General features: G+C 40.1%; 1 protein-coding gene across 3 annotated transcripts in view; it reads left to right on the forward strand.

Annotated features, from left to right (window-relative positions):
• Positions 1–17,802, forward strand: part of MTA1 (metastasis associated 1) — an 81,902-nt gene that overhangs the window by 18,036 nt on the left and 46,064 nt on the right. For all 3 annotated transcript variants that reach the window (XM_069862459.1, XM_069862461.1, XM_069862460.1), the window contains exons 3-7: positions 2,404–2,497; positions 10,333–10,459; positions 10,631–10,694; positions 15,834–15,951; positions 17,447–17,549. In XM_069862459.1, the coding sequence (XP_069718560.1) occupies positions 2,404–2,497; positions 10,333–10,459; positions 10,631–10,694; positions 15,834–15,951; positions 17,447–17,549 (506 nt within the window). The remainder of the gene's footprint in view (positions 1–2,403; positions 2,498–10,332; positions 10,460–10,630; positions 10,695–15,833; positions 15,952–17,446; positions 17,550–17,802) is intronic.

Consider the following 17,802-nt stretch of genomic DNA (forward strand, 5'->3'; position numbering starts at 1 on the left):
ACGAATTTTTCCATCAAGTCTTTGAAGTTAATTGAATTTATGATCTGCTAGATGTGATTAAAATGAAAACAATTCCTTAGCAGTTCTCTGATAGTTAGAAGCGTAAAAATTCTTTTGTTCTGATAATTTTCTGGAATGCTTTGAGAGGGCACGATTGTTCTCCATTGGTATGAAAGGAAGGTGTGTCAGTCCTAGGTCGTTCTCAAGGTGATTATGCCCACCTGTAGAGCAGGGGATTTCTGCAGTTGGCAGTTGGCACTGCATTTCTGCAGTTGCAGTTGGCACCTCATCCTGGCAGGATGAGGTGATCTGGAGATAACAGAGGATGGAGAGCTTTGTAATGTGATCGTTCTGTGGGGGGAACTCCTGCTCAGCCGGAAGGTTTGGAGCTACCGTCTGATCTGCTTTCTCAGACTTTGCCTTTGCTGGTTGTCCTTTGGGCCGGTGTATTGTTTCATCTGCCAGCTTTCCCTCTCATTGGATATGAAAGAGAGGCATGATAGCTTGTATGGGGGAAGCCGGCTGAAGTCCTTGCTGCTGCACTTTTACCCTGGCGGAGAAGGGAAGGCTGTTCTGAAGCTGCCTGGCTGTGTCCTGACCGTGCCATTTCCTCTGATTTAATACCAGGATGTCCATTTTAGCCCATACAGAAGGGATGTAACATTGCTGTTTCAGATTTGAATTTCAATTAATGGCTTATAATGAGGTCTTTTCATCAGTGATGGAATAACACATCTTTCTAAAATAGTTACTTGGAAGAGAAAATTCATCAATATGACAAATAAAAAATCTGGAGGCTAGGACATCCTTGTAACACCTCTTATTAGTGGAGGTGTTTTGCGGAAATACTTTGTCTCTCATCCTTCAAGGAAACAAGAAAGAGTTCTTAAAATACTCCCATGGGGTCCATAACCATGAGGTACAGTAGCTATATTCCATCAGGTACAGGGTGCAGATTTGTCAATTACTTTCTAGGAAAGTCTTGATTTTCCCTCTTCCTTCTCTATTCTTTCCCCCTTTTGGAAAAAGAACTTTCAGCCTGGACCTCTCGTCTTAGTGAACTCTTGCTGGAGCTGTCATTTCTCTGACCTGCTCTGTAAAATGAGTATTTCAGGTTGAGATGAATCATATATCTTGTGTTGTCTTTTTCCACAAGGTGTGAATGAAGCCTGGGCAACTGAATGAGGTAGATGAGTCTACATTGTAGCTGTCTGACTTTTAACAAGATGATTTCTGCGTTTGTATTTTAGTTCCTCAAAATTTAAAAGTTCAGAAAAGGATAGGAATTCTGCAGACTGTGTACAGAAAATTGGAGGCTGTTAGGGGAAATATCCATGCTTGTATGTATTGCCGGAATTTTTTTTTTTCCTCTGTTTTAGGAAGACTGGTATTAGATGAAAATTTTCTTCCACTCGCATCTTAACAACAAGCCTGTATAGCAGTTTATATTTTGTTTCCCTGTGGACAGATTGCTGGTCCACTACCTTTTTTGCAGACTTCCTGGAGGGGAATTTGTATCTTAGTTTTCCATTTTCTGAAACTGTGTGCCATCATTTGGTTTTCAAGTACTCTTCAGTAGCAATACATGACTCCCTTCAGTTACATTTTCATTATTAGTTGAATTATTTCAGAGAGAGCACATTGGCTGGGGCTGTTACAAGGCACTAGGTGTATTTCTTCTAGAGTCTGTCTAAATACAGTTTCATAATTTGGCAGATGGCATCTTAAAAGAGGTTCATCACCACCTCATTTTAAGAGTTTTAAGCAAAAAATCCCAAACCTTTCAAAAATTCACTTTGTTTTATGTTATCCCTGATCTAGCACTTCTTGCCTCATGCAACTTCCTTGGTTCTCCTTTGGAATGATATGCTATGCGTTAGTCATTGTTTAGCTCACCAGTGCTGTCAGAGAAAGAAAACCTATGTGATATCTTTTGTGAAAGTAATAGTAGCTGGATTCTCTCTTGCTTTCCCTGTCCTGCAGAGTTTGGAGAACAGCATAAACCTGAATTATGTTGTTGTATTTTGCAGTTATTTTTATTAGGATTTCAAAGATGGTTTTGAGCTCTACTAAACGTAGGCATTGCATGAGAAGTAGCTGAGTGGCTTTTTAATATGTTGTAAGTGCAGGTGTGTTTTTTCACTCCATCAAATATCTCTAACTGCTGAAAATGGTTATCCTGCAGAAATAATGAGGAGGGAAGGGTTAAACTCTGGTTCCCCACCCTGGAATGGGTGACACCAGATTTTGTGTATAGATTAGGTGTGTGCAGCTGAAGGGTGCTATAAGGTGATACTGTATACGTCTTTTGCAAAATTCAACCTACTTACTAAGTTTTCTGGTTCTGTGCATACAGGTCAGTTCTTGATTTGTGCTCTTATTTTTCTTTTTGTCCTGTTTCAGACTGCCAATGGAAATGTGGAAGCGAAGGTAGTGTGTTTCTACAGAAGAAGAGACATATCGAGTACCCTTATTGTATTGGCAGACAAGCATGCAAGTAGGTTTTTTTGTGTTCAAATTGCTTCTACACAGAATTGCCAAACTTGGATAGAACTTTGATAATGCAGTTACAACTATCAGTATTATTGTTTTTAAATGTCCTTTTCCTGTACTCATCTTTGTCAAAATACATTGCTTGTTTGGCTGACTTTTCTCTCTTTCTTTCTCTTGCTCACCCCTTAAACCTTAAACTTTTGAAACCTCAAATGGCACATGGTTTGATTATCGTGGTAGGGACAGGACAGGATTTTTCAGTTAAGGCTGAACAAAGACATATTATCTGCTACACGGAAGTTAATTTCTTAATTTTTGGGACATGGGGAAGTGTTTCCCCTCTATCAGCTATTACTTCTCAGGAATTATTCTGTTTGGTTAGCAGATTACAAAAAAACCCTCTAACTTTCTTTATGAGTAAATCAAATAGTCTGCTTATAAGAAATTGACTTGAAATGTGGTCAGTTTGAAACCTGGCCAACAGGAATTCTCTTCATGTCTCAGTATTAGTGATATTTTTTTAGTGATGTAGCTTTTGTCTGAACATGCTCAGTAAATACATTATAAAAGCATTGAGATTTAAGACATCCTATTGCTATTTTGAATACTTAATGTCCTTTTGTTAGGAAAAAGTAATGTCCAGACTGAGAGGAGACTTTAAAACTGTAACTTTTCTTTTGAGTACTATGCTTTCCTACTCTAAAAAATATACATGAAGCTAAACTATCATAAAGCTTAGAGGGTTGTTCATGCTACCGTACTTTGTCCTCCTCTGTATGTTTATGTTGCATAACTAATTTCTTGGTTTTTATTATTCTACGAAATGTTGTACGAACTTTTGTTGGCGTGAGCTCCTCTGACAGGAAGGTCAGAGGCATATGAGACCCCTGGCTGAGGGGAGATGGAAGCTTATCTCTAAACAAAAATTTAGTGTTACAATTCTCTTTCAGTTATACGTACAGTTTTAAAATTCTAAAAAGTGTATGCAAAAAGTAGTTATGTGTCGGTATAGATGAGATGTTTCCCTGTATAAATCCATAAGGCAGGGTACTGCAAAAAAAATTGATAGCTTCTAAAAAAAAACAAACCACACAAGATAGCCGACAAGCTACTATAGGTCTGCGCGTTTTGAACTTGGAAAGGGGTGAGCATGGTGCACTGGCTGGTTCTCCAAGAGAGATATAGTGCAGGGTAGTACATGTCATTGGGCCCTTTATCTAGGGTGCTTCCAATCTGTTTGACTCCATTCTGGTTGCCACTAAGGATTGGGTTCAGATTCATTACACCTTCCTCAGCATCCCTCTCACCTCATCCTTGCAAGGTGACGGATGCAGTACTAACAAAGTAGGCCATTACCAAAACAGACACATTGAGAAGGGGATAGAGTAAGCATGTGGAGTTACTAAACTGTTTTTACTTGTAAACAATGTGTGAGATACAGATGTTAAGATTGCTTATAATTTAGCAAAAACCATGGACAGCTGCATCAATTCTTGTAATTTAAGGCTTTCCTGTAGACACATACATAAATAAAAAAGAAGTAGTCAGACCTGGTCATGTTGAAATTATAACTTAGCTGCTGAGCATCGTTGTCTTTTGACATGGTTCTTGGTGTATGTATGCACAGCCTGATGCATGTGTAATACAAATGGATGTAGTTGTACTGCTTGGGCATTGATTAGATCAGATATTCACTTTTAAGTATAAATGTAGTGTCTTGCCATGTTCTCAGTGCTGTGATGCCATTGGGGAAAACACAGAGCAGAACTAGCCCCTTATTGATAAATCTGAATATTTTCTGTTGTAGATTGAAGCCCAAATGAGTCTCTCCTTTGTGACCATACCTTGGAAAAAAAGCGCTGCGACATTGATATGAGGTTGTGGTGTTCTGGCCATTTGCAGAATTGTGGTAGCAGGCAATTCTTTCTTGGTATCTCCTCAGTGCAGCAGTATGCATTTTAGACAAAAATACTGAGGCTTAATAGGAACTTCGCCATAAACAACGTGACTATTGATTCCTTCCTCTGTGTGTCACTTTACTAGTTTTAGCAAAGCCAGGTAGGAATGATCTGAAGGTACATCTCTGGAAGGCTGAAAGTGAAAAATAATTCACCCCATGCAAACGCTCTTTGAAGCTGCAGAAGCGGATTTCTTTTTGGGATAAGACATTTAAGATTTTTTTTTTTCTAGTGCAAACAAATTATTCATTGTTCATTTTCCTGTGCTTAGGAGAAAGGAAACTTCTTCTGTTGGCACAATCCTGTTAACAGAGCCACCTGAGACAACTGAGGCTGTCTCATGGTGTAAATTTCATCGGTAGCTAACATCTCTTCCAGTTTATTTCTTTCTGGTGCGAAATAAAATTGCTGCTAAACGACTTTGATTTATTTAGATAGTTTGCTGTTGTGTGGCTTCCATTCTTTTTAAGGAGGGAGAAGAGAATAAAATTAAGCTTTTGGACCGTTGTTAGTTCTTTACTGTGGAAACAATATCATCTGCATTCTGCATGTTATAATGGAATTAAATTTAGTGGATTTTAAGATTCTGGTACAGATACACAACATGGTCACTGGCTTTGAGTTCATTTCCATAAAGTCTCTTGTTGCCTCATTTTGAGGTATTTGCAGTAGATGTACATATCTGCATTGTTGATCTTTTAACTGCCTTTGTTCAGCTGATTAATGGAGCTTTCTGACTGCGGACGTTTCTGGATTCACACAGCCTTCTGTTTGAGATGCCTTTATTTTAGACCTACTGTTGGGATCCGTGCAGTGAGAGAACCAAATAATGGGAAGGTATGGCCAGAATGTGAATAGAAGACACATAGCTATATCTTGTGATATTTTTTCTCTTCCAATAAAGGAAGGAAAATACGTGTTTGTGAAATGAATGTTGCAAAGGGTTGGTTTTTTTTAAAAAAAAGTGCTTATGATTTAGTTTATATAATCCATCAGCTAATCCGTCAGCTATCTGAAACTGGCAGGTCTGAGATATGTTGTCTTTTTTCATAACCCTGTATAAAGAAAAATGAGTTGGAAGCAACTTGTTGTGTAGTTGGTGACTGTAAATTAGCACCTGATGTATGCAGACTGATTCTTGGATTTGGTCTGTGATCTAGCTGTTTTTATCATATGACATAAAGCTTGCCTGGGCTGTCCTATAACTCTTTCAACCTTATAATGGTTTCTATACATTGTTAGCATTTCTTATGCATGAGCCTCTTTAATCATCTCACAAATTATTAAAGGGAATTTCTCCACCTGTTTCTGAAATGAACCTGATTTGCTAGTAGAAGAGTATATAGTGTTCTTGCCCAGAGACTTTGTAGTGGGTTAAGGTAGAATATTGTATGCAAACAAGTTTGCAGACAGAACTTGATGGAAGAGAGCAAGAAGGTTAATTTACTCCTCAAGTTGCTGTTGGATGCCATGACCATTTTCTACCAATATAGTTTCTATTTAATGTCTTGTATAGTTTCTTCTGCAATTAAGTAAATATTTCCAACAGCAGGGATACAACCTCCAGTTCCCCCTTCTGACTACCCACTTCAGCCACCTCTGGTTATTTGTGGTCTATCTTATGACCTCGGTTTTTGCTTCCTTAAAAACATTTACCTTGATTTGTAAGGCAAAGTGTGACTGTTGGTAGTGGCTGGAGAACTGTGCAGTTAGTGCTGGCCTGTTTGGCTGGCTTATGGTTAACTTTCAGCAGCAGATATTTGGTAAACATGGCAGCATAGTTTTGCAAGTGTCAAGGTTTCTAAGAATAAATATCTTGCAGCAGTGTGATGCCGTTACTCCGTTAGTCCATGAGTTGCACGAGACCTGTGTGCCTGAACAGGTAGGGGGACTATTAAGCTTGGGGTTTTTTAAATATTAGGTTAACACTAGGCTAAATGTAGTCTGACAATAGGTTCACAAATTAGTTCTTTTTGTTTTTATTTCTTTCTTCCATTTTATTCCCTTTCTCTTCCATTCTCTCTCAACACCACACATGCAGGTTCAAGAGGAGTCAAATTAATTAATCCACTAATGACACTTATGGTTCTATTGTTAACTGAGAGGAGGAAACTGATTTTTTTTTTTTCTTCTCTTCTGAGGGTGTTGCAGAGAGGAAAGATAAATGTCCAAAATAGTGGCTGTCTGCTACCTATAATAGTGGCCATGGCTGAAAAAGATGATCACAAGTTTTGGAAGGGATCCTAGTGGAATGTTGTGATAACATGGCAAACTCCTCCTCAAGTGTCAAGATATAAGGATTTCTATTTGTTAAAAATGTCACCATATTGTCTACAGCTATGAATCAAGATCTAGGTTTGGGTAGAGAGAAAATTAAGAAGGCTGAGGCTTAATACACGCCATTTGAAAGTAGACCAGGGAGAAGAAATGTGGTCATTTGTTCAGATGCAAGAATTCAGTGATGTCCTTCAAGGCTGCTTAATCAAGCTGTTAAGTACCAAGAGTTTAAGCTTCCTTTACTGCCGAAGGAGCTGTTGTGCAGGTCAGCATCAGTGGCTTTACTGTGTTTCTCAGTGTTTTGACCCCATCTTTTCCTACATTTTATTGTTAGTGATCAGTGCTACCTGATTCTTCTGCTTCCGCAGACTGTCACCCAAGCTGGACGCCCTCAGGTGCTCTCTAGACCTCATTTCTGCATCTTGTTTGCCTTTGGGCATTTTGTGATTCTCCCATGTAGCTCCTTGTATGGCACACAGAATGCAGAGGGAGGGCTGGTGCTTTCTGCCTCTGACGTTGTAGAGACCCCAATCTGATTTATATCAAATTACTATTCTTTCTAGTGTCTAGCAAATATTGATGTTTAATTTTGCATCTCACAAACCTCTACTTCATTAATTACAATTACTGCCTCTTGGGCTTCTCCTGCCAACTCAAAGTTTACTCTTTTTAATTATTTTTCCGCACATGTGTTAGCTTTCACATGGGTTTATGGTTTGTATCCAACCTGCCTGTCTCTTGTTTCCTATATAAGTTGTCTTCAGGCCCTGTTAGTGGTATTAATGACTGTCATCAAATATCAAATGATACTTAATCTAATACACTTCTTGCAGCATTCCACTGGCTACTTCTGCATAGCTGATGTATGACTGTATTAAGGCTAAATGTTTAGTTTTAGCTCTGCATGAGCACATCTGTCAAGCTGAGAGATTAGTTTTAAAGTAAGGCTTTATGAGAGCACTGCAGTCCTAATACACTGCACCTCCTGTGTTCCCACACCACTTACTCTGCAGTACTGTGAAAAATGCAGGCAAGTCTTTCTGAAAAGGTTTCTTATATAATTACATATTTTTAAAACTCTGGACCTTATTTCTCAGGGGGTAACATTCTTGAGGATGGAGTGTGCCTTGCTTAGAGACTGAGTGCTTGAGCTGGATGAGGGTGCAGCGCAGATGTCAGGCAGGCTTGTCCTGGAAGCAGAGGCTGGGCCAGCTCTGGTTGTGGTTTATTGTCTGGGTTAAGCCTTTGCCTTCTGCACAGAGATGGTGTGGTGGGATTAGTTACCGGTGTTGTCAAAGCCACATTTGCATGACTTCAGGGATCCGGAGAGGTTCTTGTGCTGTGTTCTGTCATCCTTCTCTTGGTTCAGAAAGCCTTTGTCAGGTTCATTCTCTCCAGTGCTAAGTCATGGTTGTGGAGCAGGAGGGAAGATGCTTCTTTAGATTTGTCTGTTTGTTATTTCTTGGAATATTCTTACCTCTGTCTTCAGAAAGTATGACGGTTTTGTGGGGGAGTTGTTTGTTACCTGTAGAAATGTCTTTTTGAAAAAAACTCATTAGTTCTTACTTTGAAAGGGTGTGCATTGCAACGCTGATGTAAGATGAAAATATGTGCTTCCCACCTTCCTTGTTTTATTACAAAAGCATATAAAACACTAGCTTGCAAGATGAGCCTGGCTGAAGGGATGCGGTTCCCGAGATTAGCTTGGTTGTGCTGAGTGGCTTCATGATTTTTGTAGGTTTGCTTGGCACATAGTGGTTAATATATATATATTTTTAAGTTTTTTAAAGTGCCAGGCTATTAAATACACTTAAGATATTAAGTATTTTAGCTTGCTTCTTTTAGGATTTTCCCTACATTACACAGGGCTTTGTGCTTAGTCTCCAAAACCTGTCATAAGTGCAGGCACTAACGCCTTCTCATTTGCGCATCCTTTGGTTTCTAGGCAAGCTGGCTTGGAACTTACTGGCTTGTTTGTGGATTGCTGTTGGTGTATTTGTAGTGTAGATCAACAGACACAATATTAATTTTCAATTAAATCAGAATCCACTTCAGCGAATAAACTGCAGAACTATGAAACTGTGTCACAAATGTAAATTTGGAGTTGTAGTTCCTAGGACAATACTACAATGTCAATGCATGCTTCTACGTGCTGAACTGCTCATGTGGCATAAGAGCTGTTGGATGGTACAGTCTGCTTAAATTACACTGCTGTTTTTTGACTGCCCTGCTGGAGCAGCTTACCTGAGGGGCATGTAAACCACAAGAGTTTTTCCAGGACAGTAGAGCAGTGACAGATTTTGGGGAACCTGAAGGGTACATGATTTTTCTGTCATCCCCTTTGGCATAATGGTGGCCTATTTAAAACAAAATGCAGTTTCAGTGTTTTATAAAATGGAGATCCTTCCTATGTGTTGGCTTTCATTTGAGATAACTGTGAGGATTATAGTTAAGTAATCTTGAGGGGATATCAATCATAACTGTGCTTGTGTGTGTTTCCGACTAGAATTGTTTCTTGGCAACAGCAGTTGAATTAAGCTGCAGGCATAAAGCTGCTTAAAAGAGTATTGCTGCTGTAAAATTAGAGTTTTGCTGTTCATGTGTGAGGCTTTAGAGCTCATTCTTATATAGTCTGGGAAACCTGTCTTGTGCTTTCAGAAAATACAGTAACTGCCTTAATTTCATAGGGAAGGAAAGAGTGTGATGTTTTCTTTGTGGTCATTCATCATGGAGAAGCTTTGCAGCTTTCTTGGAGTATTTTTCTTTCTAGAGGTTTATCTTGCATAACGGACAGAATGCTTGCTAATGAGCACAAAACATACTAATAATGTATTTCGTACAAGAAAGATGGCTAGAAATGTTTTGGGTCAGTTGTGCGTTGGTGTGGTTATGATTTCTTGTATTTACTTTGACATTCAGCTCAAAACTGGATGAATGGAGATGGGTTGGCTCAAAGCCAGAGATGATGGGTCCTGACTGCAGGAGCACCAGCAGTATTGCTGACAGTCAAATGTGTTTGGTGTGGTAAGGTAGGGCTGGTTAGAAGACAGGCCTTAGGCATTCTGTTACGTTCCAGTTAATCTTGTGACTGTGATCTATTGGCCGTGGTCAGGGTGAAGAGAATGAATAAATTTACACTTTCAGTGGGCATTTCCTGCAGAAGCTGTTGAAGTCGGGATTGCCTGGAAGATGAGTAGGGTCCAAGATAGCTGATGGCTTGTGAAGAGGAGACTTTGCTTTTATAGCCTCACGCTTCTTCCCAATGAAGCTAATGGTGCAGTGATGGTCTGCAAGGGCAGCTCTCTCCATGGCTTCTCTGTTGGTAGCAGATTTGTGTGACTCAGCTTGGTGATCCAGCATGACCTGTGTGTACTTGGCATGCTTTGATTCCAGCAGTGAATAAATAACAGTTCTTTACAGGCAGCATTTAAAGGATCTAAACTAATTATCTAATTGCTCAGTTGGCTGAAATGTGAGGATTCAGATGAAGTTAGATTTAATCTAAATAATGTGTATTATTTAGCAAAGATTTTAGAGCGGCTTATCCTTATAGGCCCAGAGTCAATACTTGCACTGCTCTTGATGATGACTTTTGTCTCTTTAGGAGAAATGGAAGAGGAAATGGAAAATCCCGAAATGGTTGATTTACCAGAAAAACAGAAGCATCAGCTACGGCATCGTGAGTTGTTTCTCTCACGACAGCTGGAATCTCTGCCAGCCACACACATTAGGTAATGACTCTTTTCTTGCAGGGCTTTTTGTTCAAAATCCAAATGGCATTGTTTTTATTCTCATGTTCTTCAACGTAAGATTAAATTCCACGTACAACCTCAGTAATTCCATCTTGTGAGCCACGTGAGCGTTTAGAGTGTTTTTTCATAAAATGTGCTTCTCTTTTTCAGAGGCAAATGCAGCGTTACTCTCTTAAATGAGACAGAATCCCTTAAATCATATCTGGAACGGGAGGTATGAACCCATTTTGTGAATTGTGAAGCTTGAACACTTTATTTTGGTACAATTTAGGACTGGTGGCTTTTTACAAGCTCTCTAAAAAGAGGGTGGTTCTTTCGTTTCTGCAAGTACTGTGTGGGCATTGACAGTGAGGAACTTCAGGTTCTGTACAGTTTTCATTCTCATGTAAAACCTCATGGATCCAGAGGCCAGAGCTGCTGCTTACATCCTTGTGACAGTGAGCTGCCTCTGCCTTAGTAAAGAAAGCCCTTCTTGCTCATCAGCCTGGCAGTCTGAAAGTTCAGACCTGAAGGCTCATGCCCTGGGCAAGTCAGTGTGGAGAGGGAGGAAGCCAGCAACCTGTATTTCTGTGTATTTGCTTCGTCCTGAAATCTTACAGATTTATGTTGATATGGTATAGGCTTGATATCACCTCAGGTCTCTGAGGAGCTTAGTTCCTTGTTTATTGAGTTTACTGTTGTTTACCTGTAGTCTTCATATGCCCCCATGGATACTTACCTCCTTGCAAAACTGCTTGTCAGTTAACTTCCGAGTCCTGCAGAGGTTTTCACAATCAGGCTATTTAAAGGTACCTCAGAATGAACATTTGAAATGTTGTATTGCACAACTAATCACTTCAGAATATAAAGCTTGGGGCTTACTTTTTCAGGTATCTGTGAATCACAATTGTAGTTCTTTTAGATGTATTTATGTGCCTTTAATTGTGGCTAGACCTGTGGCTGCCAGCAAGGTTAGTCAGTCTTGGAAGCTGACAGTGTGGGAGTTTTACTTGGGGAGATTGGCTAACAATTTCAGTGTATTATTATTTTAATACTTTCAAATGCAAATGTAATGCTTGCAGATGTATTCAAGTGTTATATGAGAGGAAATCTTGTATTTAAACGTAGTAGGGTAATGGTCATTCCTGATCTTTCAGAAGCAAGGAGAAAACAGGTAATGTCTTGCAAGGAGCATACAATGTCTGTCTCATAGTTGTGCCTTCTTTTAACAATGCTTTTTTAAACTTTTTTTTAGTGTTTATTTAAGCATAAGATTAATTTTAATCTGATAGTCTAGTTTAAGAGAATTTTAAACAAAGCACAGGGATTAAATAGTTGGGTTTCTCTTTGGAATGTGAAACTAAAAGCACGTCAAGTCTGATCAGAGCTGCCAAATGGCAACACATCAAACAAGGGCTGTTGTGTTCAGAAATACTTGTTACCAGCTCACAGCCTAGGGTATGCCAGCTTGAAAGCAAAAGTTAAACTGAAAGTAGTTTTGATTTAGTAGTAGCCAACTTTTTAGTAGTATTTGTTCCTGATTGCTCCCAATATGTTTATTATCACTGGCATTACATGTAGGTACACAGAGATAGAGCAGGGAACTTGGAGATTTCCCTGAATGTATCCTGTCACTCAGCACGGTATTTTGCTGTGTTGCAAACTAACTCGGGCAGATGGTAAAGAAATTAAAACCTCAGGAACACAAATGTGCTTGGGTGGAGGGTAAAGAGATAAAGGGAAGGAGATAGTTTTTCCTGGGGAATTCATAGCACTGAATGGTATTGTTTTGAACTCTTTTGTCTTCCCCCACCCCACCCCTGTTCTTAATCTGCTCTTTGATTTCAAAATGTTATGTTTTGTTTTGTTTTAACATGGCTTCTGTCAGTAAAGCCTAAGCAGTTCTAGGGATTCTGTCATTTCATTTTTTTGTGTTCTTATAACCACTACAAGTAGTTTTTTTTAGCCCAACACTGTCTGCCTCAAAGCAGGTCAGAAATTTTTAGGGAGATTGTAAACAGAGCAAGATTACATTTCTGTTATCTCTGTTTTCCTCCTTTCACTGTCTCACTGTCATTGTCCACAGGAAGACAGCTCTGTTCTTCTTGAAGAGGGAGCTGAATCAGACCAGCAGTGACTTTTTTACTGTGTCTGCAAAACTGAGTTTGTAGCAGGAACAAGGAATAGGAGGAAAATAAAAATAAGCTAATTTCCTGTACGTTCTAAGTTCCCAGGGAGATCAAGAGAAGGGCATAGCCAGATATGGCAAAAACATTAGATATCCAAAGCCTCGTGTCAATTTTGCCTGCTGGGTAGATGTCTTGCATTTTGGTACCTTTTGGTACCCTTTTAAAAGTAAAATACTATATAGTTAAAATATATTCCACTCCTTGATCTGAGCTGAGATCATGAAAGTAAGTTTGCAAGTTGTAATGAACTAACCACTGTTTCTGACCTGTACTTTTGCTTTGAGCCTGTTTTCTTTTTCCAGTTCTTCTGCAGTTTCTTAATGGATTTGGTTCTTGGCTGTAGCTCTGGACAGCTGAGGGGCTTGGGCAGGGCAGCTCTCAGCATGTACGTCTGTATAACATTTTGGAGACCCAGCAAGTCATGCTAATTTTAACTCTTGGGAGGTCATTTTAATTTCCAAACACATTGGGTGTTTTCTGGGATCTGAAATTGAAAGAGAAAACCCATTTTCTTCTCTGCTGCTAACTCCATGTACAGAGTTTTGACAGCTAAAAAGAGCTTGGAGGATTTTGAAGAGCTGTATTATTTTGTTGTGAATACCAGTCTTGTGAAACCCTTCTGAAAAATCATTATCACCTAGTGGTGATCAAGAATTCCCAGGCACTTTGGAGTATTGTGGGAGCTACTATATGCCTTAGACTGTAGTTTGCATTGGCAGTAAACTGGCATTTATTAGTGTTTTCAGAAACCTCACCCAGTTTGCACGAGATTAATTTCATGTTTCTATGGACAAAGGTGGTAGTGGTATCACATTATATCGGGATTACAGTCTATGTTGTATCTTCCATTGAAGCTGCTTGATCTCAGCCAAAATTGGACAAGATGTAAAAAGCTGGCCTGAGAGTGGCAAAGAAGGATGTAGTTTACATTGTAGAGACAATTCATAGCGTTTATCTGTAAAAGAGAAGCAACAGAGCATCTAACAATCAAATACTATGGGAGAAAATCCTTCCACACTCAGCGACTTTCCCTGGCCAAGAAAGACTGTGTTAAGAAATCACCTGTAAAACTTACCTTCCTTGGGCCTGCCGTGTTAGTGTGCTACGGAGTTTGCTTTGCCTGTTTGCTGGGCAATGTGCTTGATAAGCATTAATGTTCCACTGTGTATGCTTTGTCTTACAGTTAGGTGTTTTGGAGCTGGAACAAATAAAATGCTATATTTACGACACAGAAGCATGCAAGACGAATGTTTATCCTATGTTTTATTTATGCAACAATACATCCTCAAAATATTGTGATGTCTCGAACTTTGTGTATGTCAGGGAGCAAGAGATGCAGGTATCTTTACACAGCTATAATACAAACGAGCTTTCATATGCTCTGAAGCTCCCTTCTGTTGATGGCTTGATGCAAATGACCCTGGTGCCCATGGGAGTAGGAGTCAATTCTATCAAATGTCATTCAGTGAGGATGCAACCAAATCCTCCCACCCCAAACCCACCCACAGACAGCCTTTGCAGCTGACTTACCTGGGTGCTGGAGCAGCATCTTGCCAAGTGCTAGCTATGACTTTTATCCTGTTATCGTGACATACCATGAGATTGTTCCTGCCTGCGGGGTTCATGCTTTCACAGCAGGGAAATGGCATGTCTTCCGCTGGAGGAGAGCGGTGTGAGTCCTGTCTTGTCTCTTATGCTTTCCTATACAGGTGATGCCTTTTTGTGCAGTAGCTTTCTTGGGTAGCAAAGCAGGTTTGGCTGACTTGTTTGTCTGTTTTCTGGCTTTTTTTCCTCCCTTTTGTAGATGTTGATATCTTCCCAGAAAAATGCTATTCTTTATTAAAACTGGAGTAGAAAATGTAGAGTTACCAAGTTCAACACACTTAAATTCTGTAATTGGATGCTGAATGTGTTACACGTGTAAATAAAACGTGCGAGTCCATAACTCTGGCATCAGTGTATGTGTAATGCTCAGGGCTGGGGAACAGAACTGATACATACTGTTGAAGCCCTGGCACACTGAGTTTCTGCCATGTTAATGGGGAAACTTACAGCGATTCTTCGATTTTGGGGCTTTGTATGACAGATGAGGAGACTTTTTTTTCCCTTGCTGCCTCTTCATGAGGATGAACAGGGTTTGAAACTGATGCTGGTTTTGTCCTAATTTTTGTTGCGTTTTGTTGCTAAATAAGGTTAGCATGAAGTGAGACGTATTTAAACAGAGTGTTTGCTGTTGACACTGAAATATTGTGAAAGGGAGAATGAGCCAGAAACGTTAGATGTCAAAAATGACGCATCACACATCCTGTGTTTCTGTTCAGAAACTGTTCTGTGTCTTAGTGGCAGAAGTGCTGTGGACAGAGGTTACTAAAGATCTGTTCTTTCATGCCCTAGCAGAACTCTTGCCCCATAGCCCACATTCTGCTTTGGAGCATACCTAGTCAGTGAAGTGTCAGTCAGTAGCTACAGCCAAGTTCTTAGCTATGGAAAAAAGTTTGATTATATTGGGCAGTTTTGAGTAGCTAAAATTGTGGCTATTTTCTTTCTCCACACTGGTAGGACATGCTAATTCTGGTAGGAATTTTACGAATTCTTGCTTTACTTTTAAATCCGCTCAGCGGATCATTGGTAAGACCACTTCCTAAGTGCTGTGTCCATGTTTGGGCCTCCCAGCGTGAGGGGCACATTGATGTACTGGAGTGCAGCAAGCCTGGTGGAGACCACAGAGGTTGCTCGTTATGGGGTGTTTTGTTGGCGGAGCTGTAATGCACTGAAGTTATGCTTTAATTTGTACCAGTATTTTTGTGCTGACAAGTCACTAGCATCTAGTTACTGCTCTTTGGGTGTATGGGAAAGTGCAATTTATGTTCTGAAATGGCTGAACTGAGAATTATCTCTTGGCCCATCCGAGCCCTATTTCTGTAACGGAAACTGTTCCCTTAAGCTGCAAAGACTGCGTATCCAGGGAATGGATGATTTTAAGGAGAGCCCTTACACATACAGAAGAAAGTGGCATTATTTAGCATAGCGGTTTAAAACTGGTGGTTCGTGTTTATTTGTTCACCCGATTTTAAAATCTATATATGCGTAGTAAACCAAAACTTAAAATGTGAAAGCTTGCTAGTACGTATGCAAAGCTGAAAGTGAAATCTAATAAATACTGCTTGCTCTTGTTTTATTTCTAGGATTTCTTCTTTTATTCGCTAGTATACGATCCTCAACAAAAGACTCTACTTGCTGATAAAGGAGAGATTCGAGTTGGAAACAGATACCAGGCAGATATAACAGACTTATTAAAAGAGGGTAATTTCCATAATTTGTTTAAATTGCCAAAAGGTAATGTCAAATGTGGCCACCTTTAAGTGCAAGGCCTAACAGGTGTGGGATATGGAGGTTTCTGCTGACGGGTCATGCATACAATGATTGCCTGGTTTGTTGGTAGCCAAAGCTGTTGCTCACTGAACACTGCTAGTCGTGTCTCAAAGCAGTCTTTAAATGGGCATTTCTCCAAATCATAAAAGTTGTTGAAACAAATTGAATTAATTGGCTCTCTTGGAGCTTGCACTCTTTTTACGAAGACATTTCAGCATTTCCACAGGAAACAAATTTCCATCGTGTCTGTAAAGCCCTTTGTGTTTTTAATCAAACCTCACTTCCCTAGAAGAACCCCTCCCGAATTACTGCCAATTAGATGCTGTCTCCCCTCATCAATTTGCCCATTATTGCCGGGTGCCATTTTGTCGGAGCCCTCTCCCTGTCCGAATTGCTGTCTGCAGACTGGACCGCTCACCTGCAGAACATGTTGTGAGACCTCATCCTGCCCCCACTGTGTCACTGAGCACTAGGACCTGGAGGACCCTGACGCAAAGGAAAAGGGAGGAGCTGCAGTAACCAGTGCTAGTTACTAAATAACAGCTAACTTTAGATGTGCTTTGCACTGTCCTGCAAATCCTGAAGTGGGTGGAAAAACTAAGAGGGATGGGAACCGTGGAATCCAATTGCTCCTTTCCAAGACCCATGAAATAAACAGGGGAAGATCTGTCGCTCCTCCTGGGAGAGTGGGGTTTGTGACTCATGTTGGAGGCGTTTTCACCAGATTGCATGGGCAGACGTTTGAGAGCAGTGAGGTGATTCTGTCTTTGCCAAGAGCTTTGCTGATACTGTGAGTCTGTCAGGCAGACAAATTGTTTAGGACCTTTGTTTAGTTCATCTGTGAAACTGGTAACTTCATCAGCTGGGCAAGCCTCCTAAGTGAGGATTAACTACTTTCCTCAGCAGGCCAATGCTGGGCTTCAGAGAAGGATGTTTTCTAGGTGTTTTACAGGGAGCAGAAAAAAATTAAAAAAAAACCCAAAGATTTTTCAGTAGGTCCTGTATTTTGGGTTGCGTTGGATGCCATGATTTCCCCCTTAGAAAGCAACTGATGCAAGTCAAACCAGCTGCTCTTTGCTTGGTCAGAGCAGCTGGGAGTGTGTCTGTTTTCCTCAAGTGCTGCAAGTTAAAGGAGAGAGAAGGGCAAGGTGGGGATAGGGTCTGAAGAGAGAGACCGTGTAGCTGTGAGAGGCTGTTTCCCATTGAAACCAGTTCTTCCAAACCTAATTGCCCAGTTTGGACGTGCTGCGTTGCCTTGTGTGTCAAGCTGGAATTGTCACAGGCATATGGTTGAATTACATTTTCACAGTGGCCTGCTAGAGTAACTGAGATGTTTAGCAGTTAAATTATGGTGGGATAAAATAAAAAATCTGGAATGGTCTTTTATTTAAAAATGCCCATACTGAACATGACTAATTTTTTTCAGGTGAGGATGATGGGAGAGATCAGTCAAAACTTGAAACAAAAGTTTGGGAAGCCTTTAACCCACTAGTCGACAAGCAGATAGACCAGTTCCTGGTGGTAGCACGGTAAGAGCTGTTTACCTCTCCTTTGAATAAATAAATATTAATGATTCTGCCAAGCACTTTCGGTGTTCTTTTTCCTTACTAGTATGGATGCTGGTTTTGTTTGCCTGAAACATTTGCTCAATTTGGAAATGATGGACATTTTCGTGCCTTCCTGGGCAGTGCGTGACTTTTGTGAATTCAAGTAGCTGTTCCTACTTACAGTTAAGCACTTTCATAAAGGAGAAGCAAATGCCATGTAAAAACTATCCTGTAG

This window comes from Phaenicophaeus curvirostris, chromosome 8 (assembly GCF_032191515.1).
Source record: "Phaenicophaeus curvirostris isolate KB17595 chromosome 8, BPBGC_Pcur_1.0, whole genome shotgun sequence".
Taxonomy (NCBI): domain Eukaryota; kingdom Metazoa; phylum Chordata; class Aves; order Cuculiformes; family Cuculidae; genus Phaenicophaeus; species Phaenicophaeus curvirostris.